A 13,099-nucleotide genomic window follows, 5' to 3' on the forward strand; every position below is an offset into this window, starting at 1 on the left:
TCCCACAAAGTTGGAAGGATGAAATTGTCCAAAATGTTTGTTATGCTGACGCCTTAGGAGTTCCATTCACTGGAACTAAGGGGCCAAGCCCAACCCCTGAAAAATAACTAGGGATCGACCGATTATCTGCAATACTGATATATCAGGGGCCGATATGCACTTATATAGGCACGATATCGGTCGATCACTAAAAATAACCCCACAACACAATCTCCCCTCCACCAAATGATTTAAACCAGTGTACAATGCAAGGTCCATAAAGACATGGATGAGCGAGTTTGGGGTGGAGGAAATTGACTGGCTTGCACCTCAACCCAATAGAACACCTTTTGAATGAATTAGAGTGGAAACTGCGAGCCAGGCCTTCCTGTCCACATTAGTGCCTGACCTCATAAAAGCGCTTCGGGAAGAATGGTCAAACATTCCCATAGACACACTCCTAAACCTTGTGGACAGCCTTCCCAGAAGAGTTGAAGCTGTTATAGCTGCTAAAGGTGGGCCAATTCAATATTGAATCCTACTGACTAAGACTGGTGTAGCACTGCCCCCTGGGGAGCTGCTGAGTGTGGATTCCCCTCGGCTACCCATACCAACAGTCCGCAAAACTTATCACTTTAACTTCCTCCCATCCGCGCTACAGCCTATATATGGCTGCAGCGCGGACTCGAATTTTCGGGAGGCCGTTTTTAAACGGCCTCCCAGAAGCAGGCTCCCCGCGCGCTCCCACGAGCGCGCATCGGGGAGAATCTGTGTCGGCCGTGTCCCTTGGACACAGCCGATCACAGATCGTGGTGAATGGCCAATCACAGCGGCCATTCACCACGTGATCGGACCATCCAATGAGAGATGATCTCATATGTAAACATATGAGATCATCTCTCATCGCCGGCGCTCCTTCCTCACACGGAGCCTGCAGTGTGAGGAAGGAGGGGGAGCCGTCAGCCGCAGGGGACACAGAGACATGTAATCAGGGCACTGATCACCAGTGCCCTGATTACTAAAAGGTAAAAAAACATACACAAATTGCCCCCAACAGTGCCCACAGTGCCCGCCATCAGTGTCCCCCATCAATGCCCACAATCAGTGCCCATAGTGCTGCCAGTTAGTGCCCATCAGTGCCTGCTCATCTAGGCACTAATGAGCACTGACTGGCAGCACTATGGGCACTGAGTGTGGGCACTGATGGTGCTGCCCAATCAGTGCTCATCAGTGTCGCCCATCAGTGCTCATCAGTGCCACCCGTCAGTGTCCATCAGTGCCATCCGCCAGTGCCCATCAGTGCCGCCTCTCAGTGCCGCCCGTCAGTGCCACCTCTCAGTGCCCAGCAGTGCCGCCTATCAGTGCTCATCAGTGCCGCCTATCAGTGCCGCCTATCAGTGCCGCCTATCAGTGCTCATCAGTGTGGCATATTAGTACCTCCTCATCAGTGCCCATAAGTGCCACCTCAACAGTGCCCATAAGTGCCACCTTATCAGTGCCCATCAGTGCAGCCTATCAGTGCCCATCAGTGCCGCCTCATCAGCGCACATCAGTGAAGGAGAAATTTTTATTTTCAAAATTTACTCGCAGAAAATAAGAAAAAATTTTCTTTATTCTTTTTTTTTGTAAAAAATAAAAACCCAGAGATGATTAAATACCACCAAAAGAAAGCTCTATTTGTGTGAAAAAAAATGATAAAAATTTTATATGGGTACAGTGTAGCATGACCGCGCAATTGTCAGTCAAAGTGTGACAGCGCTGAAAGCTGAAAATTGGCCTGGATGGGAAGGGTGTTTAAGTGCACAGTAGGCAAGTGGTTAAGACTTGGCTCATACAATGAACAGTCCAGGGGATTTGGGTTTTGTGTTTTATTTTAGAACTTGAATGGGAGAAGGGATGAGTGGGATACTCCAACTTGAACTATGCACAATTGCTGAGGATATTATCTTTAAAGAGTGCGGCAAGGCCACTGCTTCACCTTGCCACTGAAGTGAAGTAGAAAATAGGTTCCTGACTGAATTTCTCTTCAGGGTCCTGACTTGGCACCCCCTTCCTCACTTTCCGTGCATGCTAGCCCCTTGTCCACTGACTCTCCACCGGAGTGGTCCCCTTCCTGGGCAGACCCTTGGCAACATTCCCGGTACTCACTGACACTTTTTTTCCCTGGGTTGCTCTGCCTTCAGCTATGCTTGTCAGTATCCTGGACCTCCTGGCTCAACATCACACACTTGGTGCACTAGGCGGACTGCCGGTTACCACCTTCCTTGCTAACAGGAGGAGAGACCAACCGATACTCTCCAAATGACCTATTTTTGGAAAGTAGACAGTCCAAGGTATTTATTAAGAGGCATGGCAAGTTTTTTGAAGTTGCAATTTTTTGTCACAATTTTTAAAAAAATGAAAAATAAATAAAAATGTAGGCTTTTTTTTTTTACATAGTGTCACCAGTGTAGTACAGCATCATCATATGACTGGTGTGGTGGTGATTAGGAATACTGAATGGCGGCAGTGGATTTTATTTACCAAAACTGGAGCGTGCAAAATTTGGTGCAGCTCTACATAAAAAAAACAGCTTCCAGGTTTTATTGTCAAAGCTCAACTGAACAAGCTGAAGTTAGAAGCTGAATGACTACAATGTACAGCTTCCACCAGATTTTGTACTCTCTACTTTTAGTTAAAAAATAAATAAATACATTTTTTTGAATTTCTAAACATTTTTTTTATGATTTTTTTTATTTTTTTTTGTTTACATACTCTCATCAGGGTAGTTCAGTGTTACCATAGCGACACTGTACTACTCTGGAGAGGTGATCAGGGAATTTCTTTTTTTACACTTTTATTGCTTATAAGGGCCCTTTCACACAGGGCGCCTCTGTTTGATGGAATCCGATTGCTCAGCAGGGATCGATCTGCTGATCCCCGTTGAGCAAGCAGATGACAGGTCTGTCTCCACTCACTGTGCTGAGATGACCTGTCAGAGTCCTGCTCTCCTCTATGGGGAGATTGGATCAAAATGGACCGCCTGTCTGTTTTCATCTGATCCGATCCACTGGACAAATGGAAAATAGGGTCACCATCCGCCTGGATTTGGCGGACAGGATAGAATTGGACAGCGGCGGGGGCCGGTGGACATGTAACCGCTGACATCCGCCGCTCCAAAGGGGTGAATAGATTGTCTGATCAGGTCCATCTGAAAAATTGACAGGCGGACCTGATCGGAAAGCCCGTGTGAAAGGGCCCTTGCAATCGATGATCACTGGTATAAGCAATAATTCATAAATGGATTTCATTTGCGACAGCTTGCTTACTATTGTAATTGGCCTCAGCTAATCACGTGGTAGAGGGTGCTGTGATTGGCCCAGGCAGAGCTCCTGATTAGGCAGTACAGTCAGCCCTCCTGTACTGGGCCTGGGCCCCATCAGTTCATAAGGGTGGCCCAGGGACCTGCTGAGCAGGAGGTCCGTCTGTACTGTCTTATTGCAGACACAGATCCTCTGTCAGCTTCTCCTCTTCTTTCCCCCTCTGGCTGTACTGCAAGCTGATTGGTTCTAGCACATGGGCCTCTTCCATCTGCTGTCCTGGCCCCCAAGTGTGCCCCTTTCCCCTGCAGTGCTGCCAGCTGCCCTTCTCTCTCACCGGCAGCTGCTGTGGGTACACAGGGATGTTTTAAGGTGAAGAGCAGGGGAAGGGGCTAGTAAGTAAGTAATTTACTGGTCACTTCCTTTCCTGAATAAACACAGTGAGTGATCAGTACCAATCACTCCTGTGTCCGTTCATCAATGAAGCATAGTAAACTCTTTTTAAGGCTACAAAGAAAGGGAACAGCCTTAAGGCTAAGGCTACAGAGAAAGGGAGTGAAAAATCTATGTCCTCAGAAACTTTCAGAAGGGGGTCCTGTCAGGTAGGATGTATGGGGCCCTGTAATTTCTAACAGCAGCGCTGGGCCCATGTACCATGTGATAGCTGTGGGCCAATCACAGCATCACAATAGTAAGCTGGTAATTATGAATGGAAGCCACCGCCGGGTACTGAGCACTGTGACCTACTGTGTCCACCTGACGCAGCAGTCATGGGATCGTGCAAGTGCGCATGTGCTAAACGGCGTACAGTTATGTGGGTGGTAAGTGGTTAAGCAGGAATGTTAAAGGCTAATTCTACATACTGTACATAAGGCTGACAAAAGTCACAGCTCCATCCAGTTCGACCTGTGTGCGTGTGTGCGTGTGAATTTTATTCTTTAACAATTGCAATAGCCCTATATATTCTGCTTTTTTTTGAAGCTGTTGACACTCTCAGCTAGTACCACTTCCTTGGAGATGGAGTTCCACATTTTTACTGTTCTAACAGTAAAAAACCCTTTCCTCAATCTGAGGCTAAACTTCCTTTTCTTTTAACCTTAAAATTGTGGCGGGTGTCCTCTCACCTGTAATATATTTGCACATTGCAATCATTGTAACGGTATCCACTCAGAAGAGCCTCTTCTCCAGCATGGATAATTTTTCTGAATTTTTTCTAATTCAAAAACATCTTTCCTGAGGACTGGTGACCAAAACTGAACTGAACCATGGATTTATCTCTGAAATGTATGCCCTTTTTAATGCCTGACAGTATTTTTACAGCTTTGTTAGTGCATTGCTTAGGCTCCTGCAGACTATTTCTCCAACCCAGGTCCATATCAAGGTACGGACCTTCAGTTATAAGGCTAGAGAAAGTATCAATGAAAAACAAGTGAAGTTGCCACATTCCATTGGGTTCTATGAGTCCGTCTGCTATGGCAGTATTTTGATCCGCAGATCCTGAAAATGAATGAAATGGCTGTGGAGGCAGAGCCATGGTAAATTCAAAAATACACAGGTTACCCCAGGAAGAAAACCCCCCGAATTTGGTGAGGAAGGGTGGTGACGGGGCAGCAGACTGTGACCATGTTTCCTATTACATCCGGATACAAGTGACCATGGGTGAAGTGGCCATTTCCAAACCAGTAGATAAAATTAAAGAATAAAAATACAAAAAAAAAATAATTAAACAACTAAAAGATATTGAAACAGCTAGCAAATAAAAATATGAACAACTTGTCAGAATTTTCTTTGAGGTAAATATTACAATAACTCAAAATGTATGCTGACTAAAATAAATTCTATAGTTTCCCTTTAACAAATAAAACAGTAGAAGATATAGTATGAATTACGTCAAATTAAAACAATTCTACCCTTCTCTGTCTCTCTGCATAAAGTATCTAAAAGTCCAAAAAATGATGGATCGGCTATTCTGATTTAGGCTGGGTACACACATATGCGATGTGGGAACCAGCGCGATTTCTGTGCGGGTTTACGCATCGCATCTAACTCGCAGGCAGTGCACACTGCACTCTGCGAACTGCCGCGGGTGTCAATAGAAAGTTAATGACACCCTCAGATCGGTTCGCAGATTGCAGTGTAAACTGTGAAATGGTACAGGAATCGGATCACATGCGATCCGATTCCAGTGTGGACCAAAAAAAGGATCCTGTACCATTTTGGTCCGAATGCGATGTGAATTCAGCCATACTAACTGTATGGCTAAATTTGCATCGCACAGACTTTATTTGCATAAGAATATACAAAAAACAATACTTGGTTGGGGTACATTCTACCTTGTACTGCAAGGCAGCGCATAAATACACTACATAAAAATACATTTGCAATCATACAAATAAATACATTCACTCTGCGGTATGATTCCTAATGTGTTGTGCGGAGTAAGCATACCCCGAACCATCACATCATGCACGACGCCGCTTTATTCCCATCGCACAAACATCGCATGTGATCTGCACAGCAATGCGTTGTGAATCACATGCGATGTCTGTGTTCGCACCAGTGTGAACCCAGCCTTAATGCTGGCAAATGAGAGATAACATCATGCTCAGTTAAGATTTTTTGCTGCTTAAAGTTCAGGAAAGATAGCAGAGAATAAACTGCCTGCCCATCACAATGCAGGAGATTATGTAAGCACTGAAGTAAAATTTAGTTACATTCGTGTTACCGTAAAAACGTGAATCCTACAGAACGTGGTCCCTTTAACGTTTAATAGATTTACGGGCAATGTAAAACATAGCAAGGTAACAATTATTGGTTTGAAGCTTATAAGGCCCCTTTTACACAGGCTTTCTGCCCGGCGAACTCTGCATTGCTCAGTGGAGGATCGACCTGCTTATCCCTGCTGAGCAGGCGGATGACAGGTCCGTCTCCGCTCACTGTGCAGAGACGGACCTGTCAGAGTCCTGCTCTCCTCTATGGGGAGATCAGATGAAAATCGACTGCCTGTCCGTTTTCATCCGATCCCATCCTCCAGAGGGATGGAAGATAGGGTTACCATCCATCTGGATTTCACAGTCAAGATCAGATCGGATAGCAGCAGGTGTCAGCGGACATGTCACGGCTGACATCCGCTGCCCCATAGGGGTGAATCAAGCGTCCGATCAGGTCTGCTTGAAAAACTGACAGGCGGACCTGATCAGAAAGCCCGTGTGAAAGGGGCCTAAGGCTAGATTCACAATCTCACGCGTTCCCAAAATTCAAGAGAAACACACTGCTCTTTTGCAGATACGTGGGGGTGCCTATAATTCTTAATGGCACCCCCATGCATCGGCAACATGCCAGCGTTTTCACACATGTAAAACTGCATGGTGCCACAACACTAAGCCATTCCTGTGGGCTGATTCTCGAAAAGGGTCCGGGACTTCTCTCCCCATGTTTCTGCTGGTAGGGCAGCCCGTGACGGCGCTTCTCTACCCAAAGAATTCGGGTCACACAAATCTGAATAGAGGCTAACATATTGTTTTCCATACACCCGTTAAAAAGTTGCAAGGCTAGAAATCTTTAGCAAACCATAGCTATAGAGAAATACAAGCAGAAGTACACAATGGAACCCATGTGTATTATTATCTGTAGCATTGAATTTATCCGCAGATGCTCCATCCATATCTGCCCACCATTCCCTCTGGTTTTTCAATAGCACAAGCTGCTCTAATCATGCATGCTTTAAAAGGCAGTGTCGCTAAAAGGTTACCGGTCTGTGAAAGTTTACAGACCATCAACCAGCAGTTTTATTTGTTTTGGGCAAGCTAGCACCTGTAAAAGCTTTAAGCACATAAGAGTAGGTAGGCCTCTAGGGAGCCAATAACCTAAACATCTGTTAGGATGCAGCCACTGTTCGGCTGATACATTTTCATCTGGCTCCTTCGATTTTTCCATCGAGGGATGTCGTGTGGGAGGGTGGCAACAGGGCCACCCACTAATCAAATGTGGGCAGATTTAAGAAATTGGAAAATCAGGCTCAAGCTGCTTGCCTACTAGAGGGTGAAGAAACACCAACAAACAGAAAAGGCTTTAATAGCAGCGAATGATCAAGCACAGAAATCTGCCAGAAATTCAGTCTTTATTTTTTAACTATTGAGTGATTGAAAAAGAAAGCGAAATGTAAAAGTAGAACCCTTTAGGTGACCGTAAATTAGACTACAAATCAGAGTATAACTATCATAGCAATCACCATTCAGAGGCGGAAGAGCAGCATTGGCTGGAGGGATTTGGTATGACTGAACAGCAGTTTCAGGTCATGTTTTGTGGTTTTGATAAAATAAAAAGCAGAAAAGTGTAAGTGGGCACTCACCTGAAATTCTTTTGCCAGGGGGTCTTCTCCCACCTTGTACTTGGCAAACTCCACTCTGGCCAGGAAGCCCCGGAGGTTGTCTGCCTCCTGACTCATGGTGACTTCCTACCCACAGCCCACCTGGGTCACTACTCTGTAGAGGGAAACAGGGAGAAGAATGAGGAAGTATCCTAAGAGGGAATCTGTCAGCCCAGCCACTCCTCCCATCCCACACCCCTCCCTTGTCAGGCCGGCATAACCAGAGCAACACCTAGACTACAGGTACCTGGAGAGAAGACAGCGAGAGAGAGAGAGAGAGAGGCAAAGGAAATAAGAGACAACTTGTAAAAGACAGAGAGAAAATAGATGACAGCTTGTGTGAGAGAGAGAGGGTGAGAGCAAAAGAGAGAGGGAGGGAGAGAGCAAATAGATGACAGGTGGTGATGGAGAGGAAATAGGAGACAGCTTGTGAGATAGAGAGAGAGAGAGAGAGAGAGAGAGGGGGTGAGAGCAAGAGAGAGAGGGAGGGAGAGGAAAAATAAATGACAGGTTGTAGGAGAAAGAGAGAAAATAGATTACAGGTTGTAGGAGAAAGAGAGAGAAAATAGATTACAGGTTGTGAGAGAGACGGAGAGGAAATAGGAGACAGCTTGAGAGAGAGAGAGAAAGAGAGAGCAAAAGAGAGAGAGAGAGGGAGAGAGAAAATAGTTGACAGGTGGTGAGGGAGAGAGGGGGGGGCAAAAGAGAGGGAGGGAGAGAGAAAATAGATTACAGGTTGTGAGAGAGACGGAGAGGAAATAGGAGACAGCTTGAGAGAGAGAGAAAGAGAGAGTGAGGGAGAGAGAGGGGGGGCAAAAGAGAGGGAGGGAGAGAGAAAATAGATGACAGGTGGTGAGGGAGAGAGAGGGGGGGCAAAAGAGAGGGAGGGAGAGAGAAAATAGATGACAGGTTGTGAGGGAGAGAGAGGGGGGGCAAAAGAGAGGGAGGGAGAGAGAAAATAGATGACAGGTTGTGAGAGAGAGAGGGAGAGAGCAAAAGAGAGAGGGAGGGAGAAAGCAAATATATGACAGGTTGTGAGAGAAAGGAAGAGAGCAAAAGAAAGAGAGGGGAAGAGAGAGGTAAAATAGATGACAGGTTGTGAGGGAGAGGACAAAAGAAAGACAGAGCAAGGGAAAATAAATGGCAGGTTGTGAGGGAGAGCAAAAGAGAGAGTGAGGGTGGGAGACAGAAAATAGATGGCAGTTTGTGAGAGAGAGGGAGAGAGCAAAAGAGAGAGAGAGGGACAGGCAGAGAAAATCGATGAAAGGTTGTGAGAGAGACGGAGAGAGTAAACGAGAGAGAGAAAATAGATGACAGGTTGTGAGAGAAAGGGAGAGAGACAAATAGAGGGAGGGGGAGAAAACAAGAAACAGATTGTGGAAAAAAATAAGAGAGAGGAGAGAAAAAGCGAGAGGGGGGAGAGAGAGAGAATAGATGAAATGTGAGAGAGAAGGAGAGAGCAAAAGAGAGTGAGAGATGGAAAATAGATGACAGGTTGTGAGGGAGAGGGCATAAAAACAGATAGAGAGGGAAAATAAATGGCAGGTTGTGTGAGAGAGAGAGCGAGAGAGAGAGAAAGAAAGAGAGGGTGAGAGCAAGAGAGAGAGGGAGGGTGAGAGAAAATAGATGAGAGGTTGTGAGAGGGAGAGGGAAAATAGATGATAGGTTGTGAGAGAGAGGGAGAGAGCAAAATAGAAAAAGGGGGGGAAAACAAGAAACAGATCCTGCGAAAAAGAGAGGAAAGGAGCAAAAGAAAGAGAGAGAGGAAGAGACAAATAGATGACAAGTTGTGAGGGAGAGGGAGGGAGAGAAGAAAAACAGATAACAGGTTGTGAGAGAGAAGGAGAGAGCAAAAAAGAGAGAGAGAGAAGAAGAAAGGTTGTGAGAGAGAAGGAGAGAGCAAAAAAGAGAGAGAGAGAGAAGATGAAAGGTTGTGGGAGAGAAGGAGAGAGCAAAAAAGAGAGAGAGAAAAGAGATGACAGATTGTGTGAAAAAGGAAGAGTGAAAAAGAGAGAGAAAATAAACATTGTGGGAGAGAGAAAAAGGATCAGGAAGGAAAGAGAAAGAAAGAAACAAAGCCAGAAAAAAAGACTGAAAAATAGAAGATCGATGGGTGATGTGCCCCTCACACTGCTATTTCAGTGATAAAGAGAGAGGAAGAGAGGGATAGCGCAAAAGAGAGAGAGAAAGAGGGAGAGAGAAAATAGATGATAGGTTGTGAGAGGGAAGTAAAGAGAAAATAGATGATAGGTTGTGAGAGAGAAGTAAAGAGAAAATAGATGATAGGTTGTGAGCGAGAGGGAGAGAGCAAAAGAGAGAGAGCAGGAGAAAACAAGAAACAGATTGTGCAAAAAAGAGAGAGGAAAGGAGCAAAAGAGAGAGAAAACAAGAAACATTGTGGGAGAGAGAGAGAAAAAGGATTAGGAAGGAAAGAGAGAGAAAGAAAGAAGAGGGAAGGAAAGAGTTAAAAAATGGAGACAGAGACAATGAGAGGGAGAAAGAAGAGACAAAGCAGGCAGAAGAGAGTTGGAAAGCTAGAAAAAAAATACTGAAAAATAGAACATGGATGGCTGATGTGCCCCTCACACTGCTATTTCAGATCCTTTGCTACATGAAGCACACTACTAATGAGGGTTCTATGCTGGGTAAGATCCAACAATGGCTACTTGCCATAAATGTTATTGTCACCAAAGAATGATGACAACAGCCAGTGTCGGGACAAGGTCATCTAGCACCCAGGGCTAAGATGGCAAACTGCACCCCCCCCCTCCCCTAAATGTATGAGCATTATGTGTCTGCAAAAAAACCAACCTCCCCTCCAAAAAATGTGAGCACTAATCTGCACGCTTACCCCCAAGCATAATTTCATTTTGCAGTCAAAAGTTTCTCCAAACAAAAATTCCCCCTCTTCCAGTACCCCTACTAGCTTGTAGGTAGGAACTCTCCATGCAGCACCCCACCCCCCTCACCTCACATGATACCACAGTGCCCAGGGCAGCTGTCCCTCCTGCCCACCCCTTTTCCCGGTCCTGACATCAGCAATCACACTGGTGAAAATACCAGCTGTATACTGATTCCGTTTCATTTGATCATCCTCTAGTTGTGTTAACCACTTGCCGACCGCCGCCCGACTATATACGGCGGCGGTCAGCCCCTCCCAGGCAAAGTGACGTACCGGTACGTCACTAGCCTAGGAGCGAATAGGGGGCGAGCGCGCGCCGCCGGAGGTGCGCTCCCGCCCCCGCTCGTACCCAAAGAAGCCGGCGCGTGGGACCGGCGGACCCGATGTCCGCCGGTCACTCGCGATCGTCGGGTAGAGAGGGAGAAAGGCGGGTGGCTAATGTAAACAAAGCCGCCTGTCATTCTCCCCTGTGTAAAAGCACAGATCACTCGGTCCTGTTTGTAGGACCGTTGATCTGTGCTGTTACACACTTAGCCACATCCAATGACAGTAAGAAACACGCCCCTAGGGACACACTTAACCCCTCCCTCTCCAATAAAGTTAACCCCTTCCCTGCCAGTGTCATTTTTACAGTAACAGTGCATATGTATAGCACTGATTACTGTAGTAATGTCATTGGTACCCCCTAAAAGTGTCAAAAATGTCAGTCAAGGGTCCGATCTGTCCACCGCAATGTCGCAGTACCGCAAAAAAAATCGCAGATCGCTGCCATTACTCGTTAAAAAAAAACAATAAAAATGACAAAAATCTTTCCCTTGGTTAGTAAACGCAATAACTTTTGCGCAAACCAATCAAAATACGCTTTTTGCAATTTTTTTTACTAAACATATGTAGCAGAAAACAAATTGGCCTAAAATGTTAAAAAATTTTGATTTTTACATTTTTTTTGGGGAATTTCATATAAAAAAAATGTGAAAAATATTGTTATTTTTGCAAAATTGTCGCTCTTTTTTTGTTTATAGCGCATGATCAAAAAATCGCACAGGTGATCAAATACCACCAAAAGAAAAAAAGGACGTCAAATTCGTTTAGGTACAGCGTCGCACGACCGCGCAATTGTCCGTTAAAGTCACGCAGTGCCGAATTGCAAAATACCCTAATTCCCTGAAATTAGTTTTTGCAGGTTGAGATGCCTGACAATGTGTTGCTATGGCTGTGATAAATTCAAAAATAATTGCTTTCAGTTCGTAGGTAACGAAACTAGAGGCAATTAATACCTGCTACATGTTGGCTTAAGTGTTACTAAAACCAAGACTCTGCATTCACTATATCTGGTCTCCCACAGTACACAGAACATGGAAATGCAATTATTTTAGTAAATATAAACAGATAACTACCTTTTCTCATCAGCAGTATATAGCAGTCTTGTGACTTCTAGCAGTGTCTGCTTATAACTTGTAGGAGGAGTTTTCATTTTACATTGCAGGACCCCTGACTCTCTGTCTGGACAGTGCTGTTTGGTCCTGTGCTAATCATATGCACCCTCCCAAGAAAAAAAAAAAAACTCTCTACTCTTTTCTTCCCGCTCTAATAGAAAATGTATTGAAAAACCAATACAGAGAGTGGAAGACCCTCATAATGGCCTCAGCAGGTGGGCTAGTTCTTCATTAGCCTTCGAGTTCCCGGCGCCAGCATCCTAACTGTGGGCTGCTGACTATGCAGCTTTTGGCTTGGCAGCTGGCTGCCCACTGCGCATGCGTTAGCCGCGCTGTGCTTTATAAATGGTCCCGCAGTCTTCTGGGACCTGTGACATGTCCCAGAAGACTGTGAGGAGAGAGGGGGAGAGGAGGACTTCCGCGTGGATTGCCTCAAAACTAGGTACCAGCCCCCCCCCAAAAAAAAAAAATGGACTTTCCCGTAAGGTGGAACTTGCCCTTTTGGGTGTAATTACGTTTTAAGCTGGCCATAGTTGGTTTTGTTTTGTTATTTTCTTTTTTTTTTATTAGCCAGCTGATCGAAAAGAAAAAACCTGCAGACTCCCCTATTGACACAATTAAGGTACTGCACTATTGTATTCTGACAGTGTGGACTCCTTTGCTGTCACAATATACTGAGCAGCGCTGCAGCATTGATCAAACAAGAATTTTCAAACATTCCCTTTTGAGAGAAGCCGATTGTTAGATCGACTTCTCTCTAGTGGAAACATGCATAGATTAATCGAAATTCAGCCAGTCCTTGCTGAACCGGCCAATTTCAATCCATTTTTGGCCAGCTTTAGATCTACCAACAACTATGATGTAATGCAAGGGCCTGCCTAACTGAAAACAAATTGAAAGGATTGCTTTGTCTTTAAACTACATTGTTTTGGTTACACTTAGAGCCCATTAACACCAGAAACAGCACACAACTTCGCGTTTCTGAACTGCATGATTACATGCATTTGAATCGCGTTTGAAGCACGCTGGACGCAAGTTTGAATGCGTTTGGCATGCGTTTTTCGCTGTGTTTAGCACTGTGTTTTCAGTGAATTTTTCTATACGTTATTGGGCT

The 13,099-nt window shown here is 45.2% G+C and overlaps 1 protein-coding gene across 1 annotated transcript in view; it reads right to left on the reverse strand.

The window, feature by feature from the left end:
* PTPN18 (protein tyrosine phosphatase non-receptor type 18) overlaps positions 1-7,809 on the reverse strand; it is a gene marked incomplete at its 3' end in the record, with an annotated part of 160,080 nt that extends 152,271 nt beyond the window's left edge. The window contains exon 1 of the mRNA XM_082264282.1: positions 7,630-7,809. Coding sequence (XP_082120408.1) covers positions 7,630-7,725 — 96 coding nt within the window. The 5' untranslated portion in view covers positions 7,726-7,809. The remainder of the gene's footprint in view (positions 1-7,629) is intronic.
* Between the last annotated feature and the right edge of the window lie 5,290 nt (positions 7,810-13,099).

This window comes from Pelophylax lessonae (genome assembly GCF_965119305.1).
Source record: "Pelophylax lessonae genome assembly, chromosome: 7".
Taxonomy (NCBI): domain Eukaryota; kingdom Metazoa; phylum Chordata; class Amphibia; order Anura; family Ranidae; genus Pelophylax; species Pelophylax lessonae.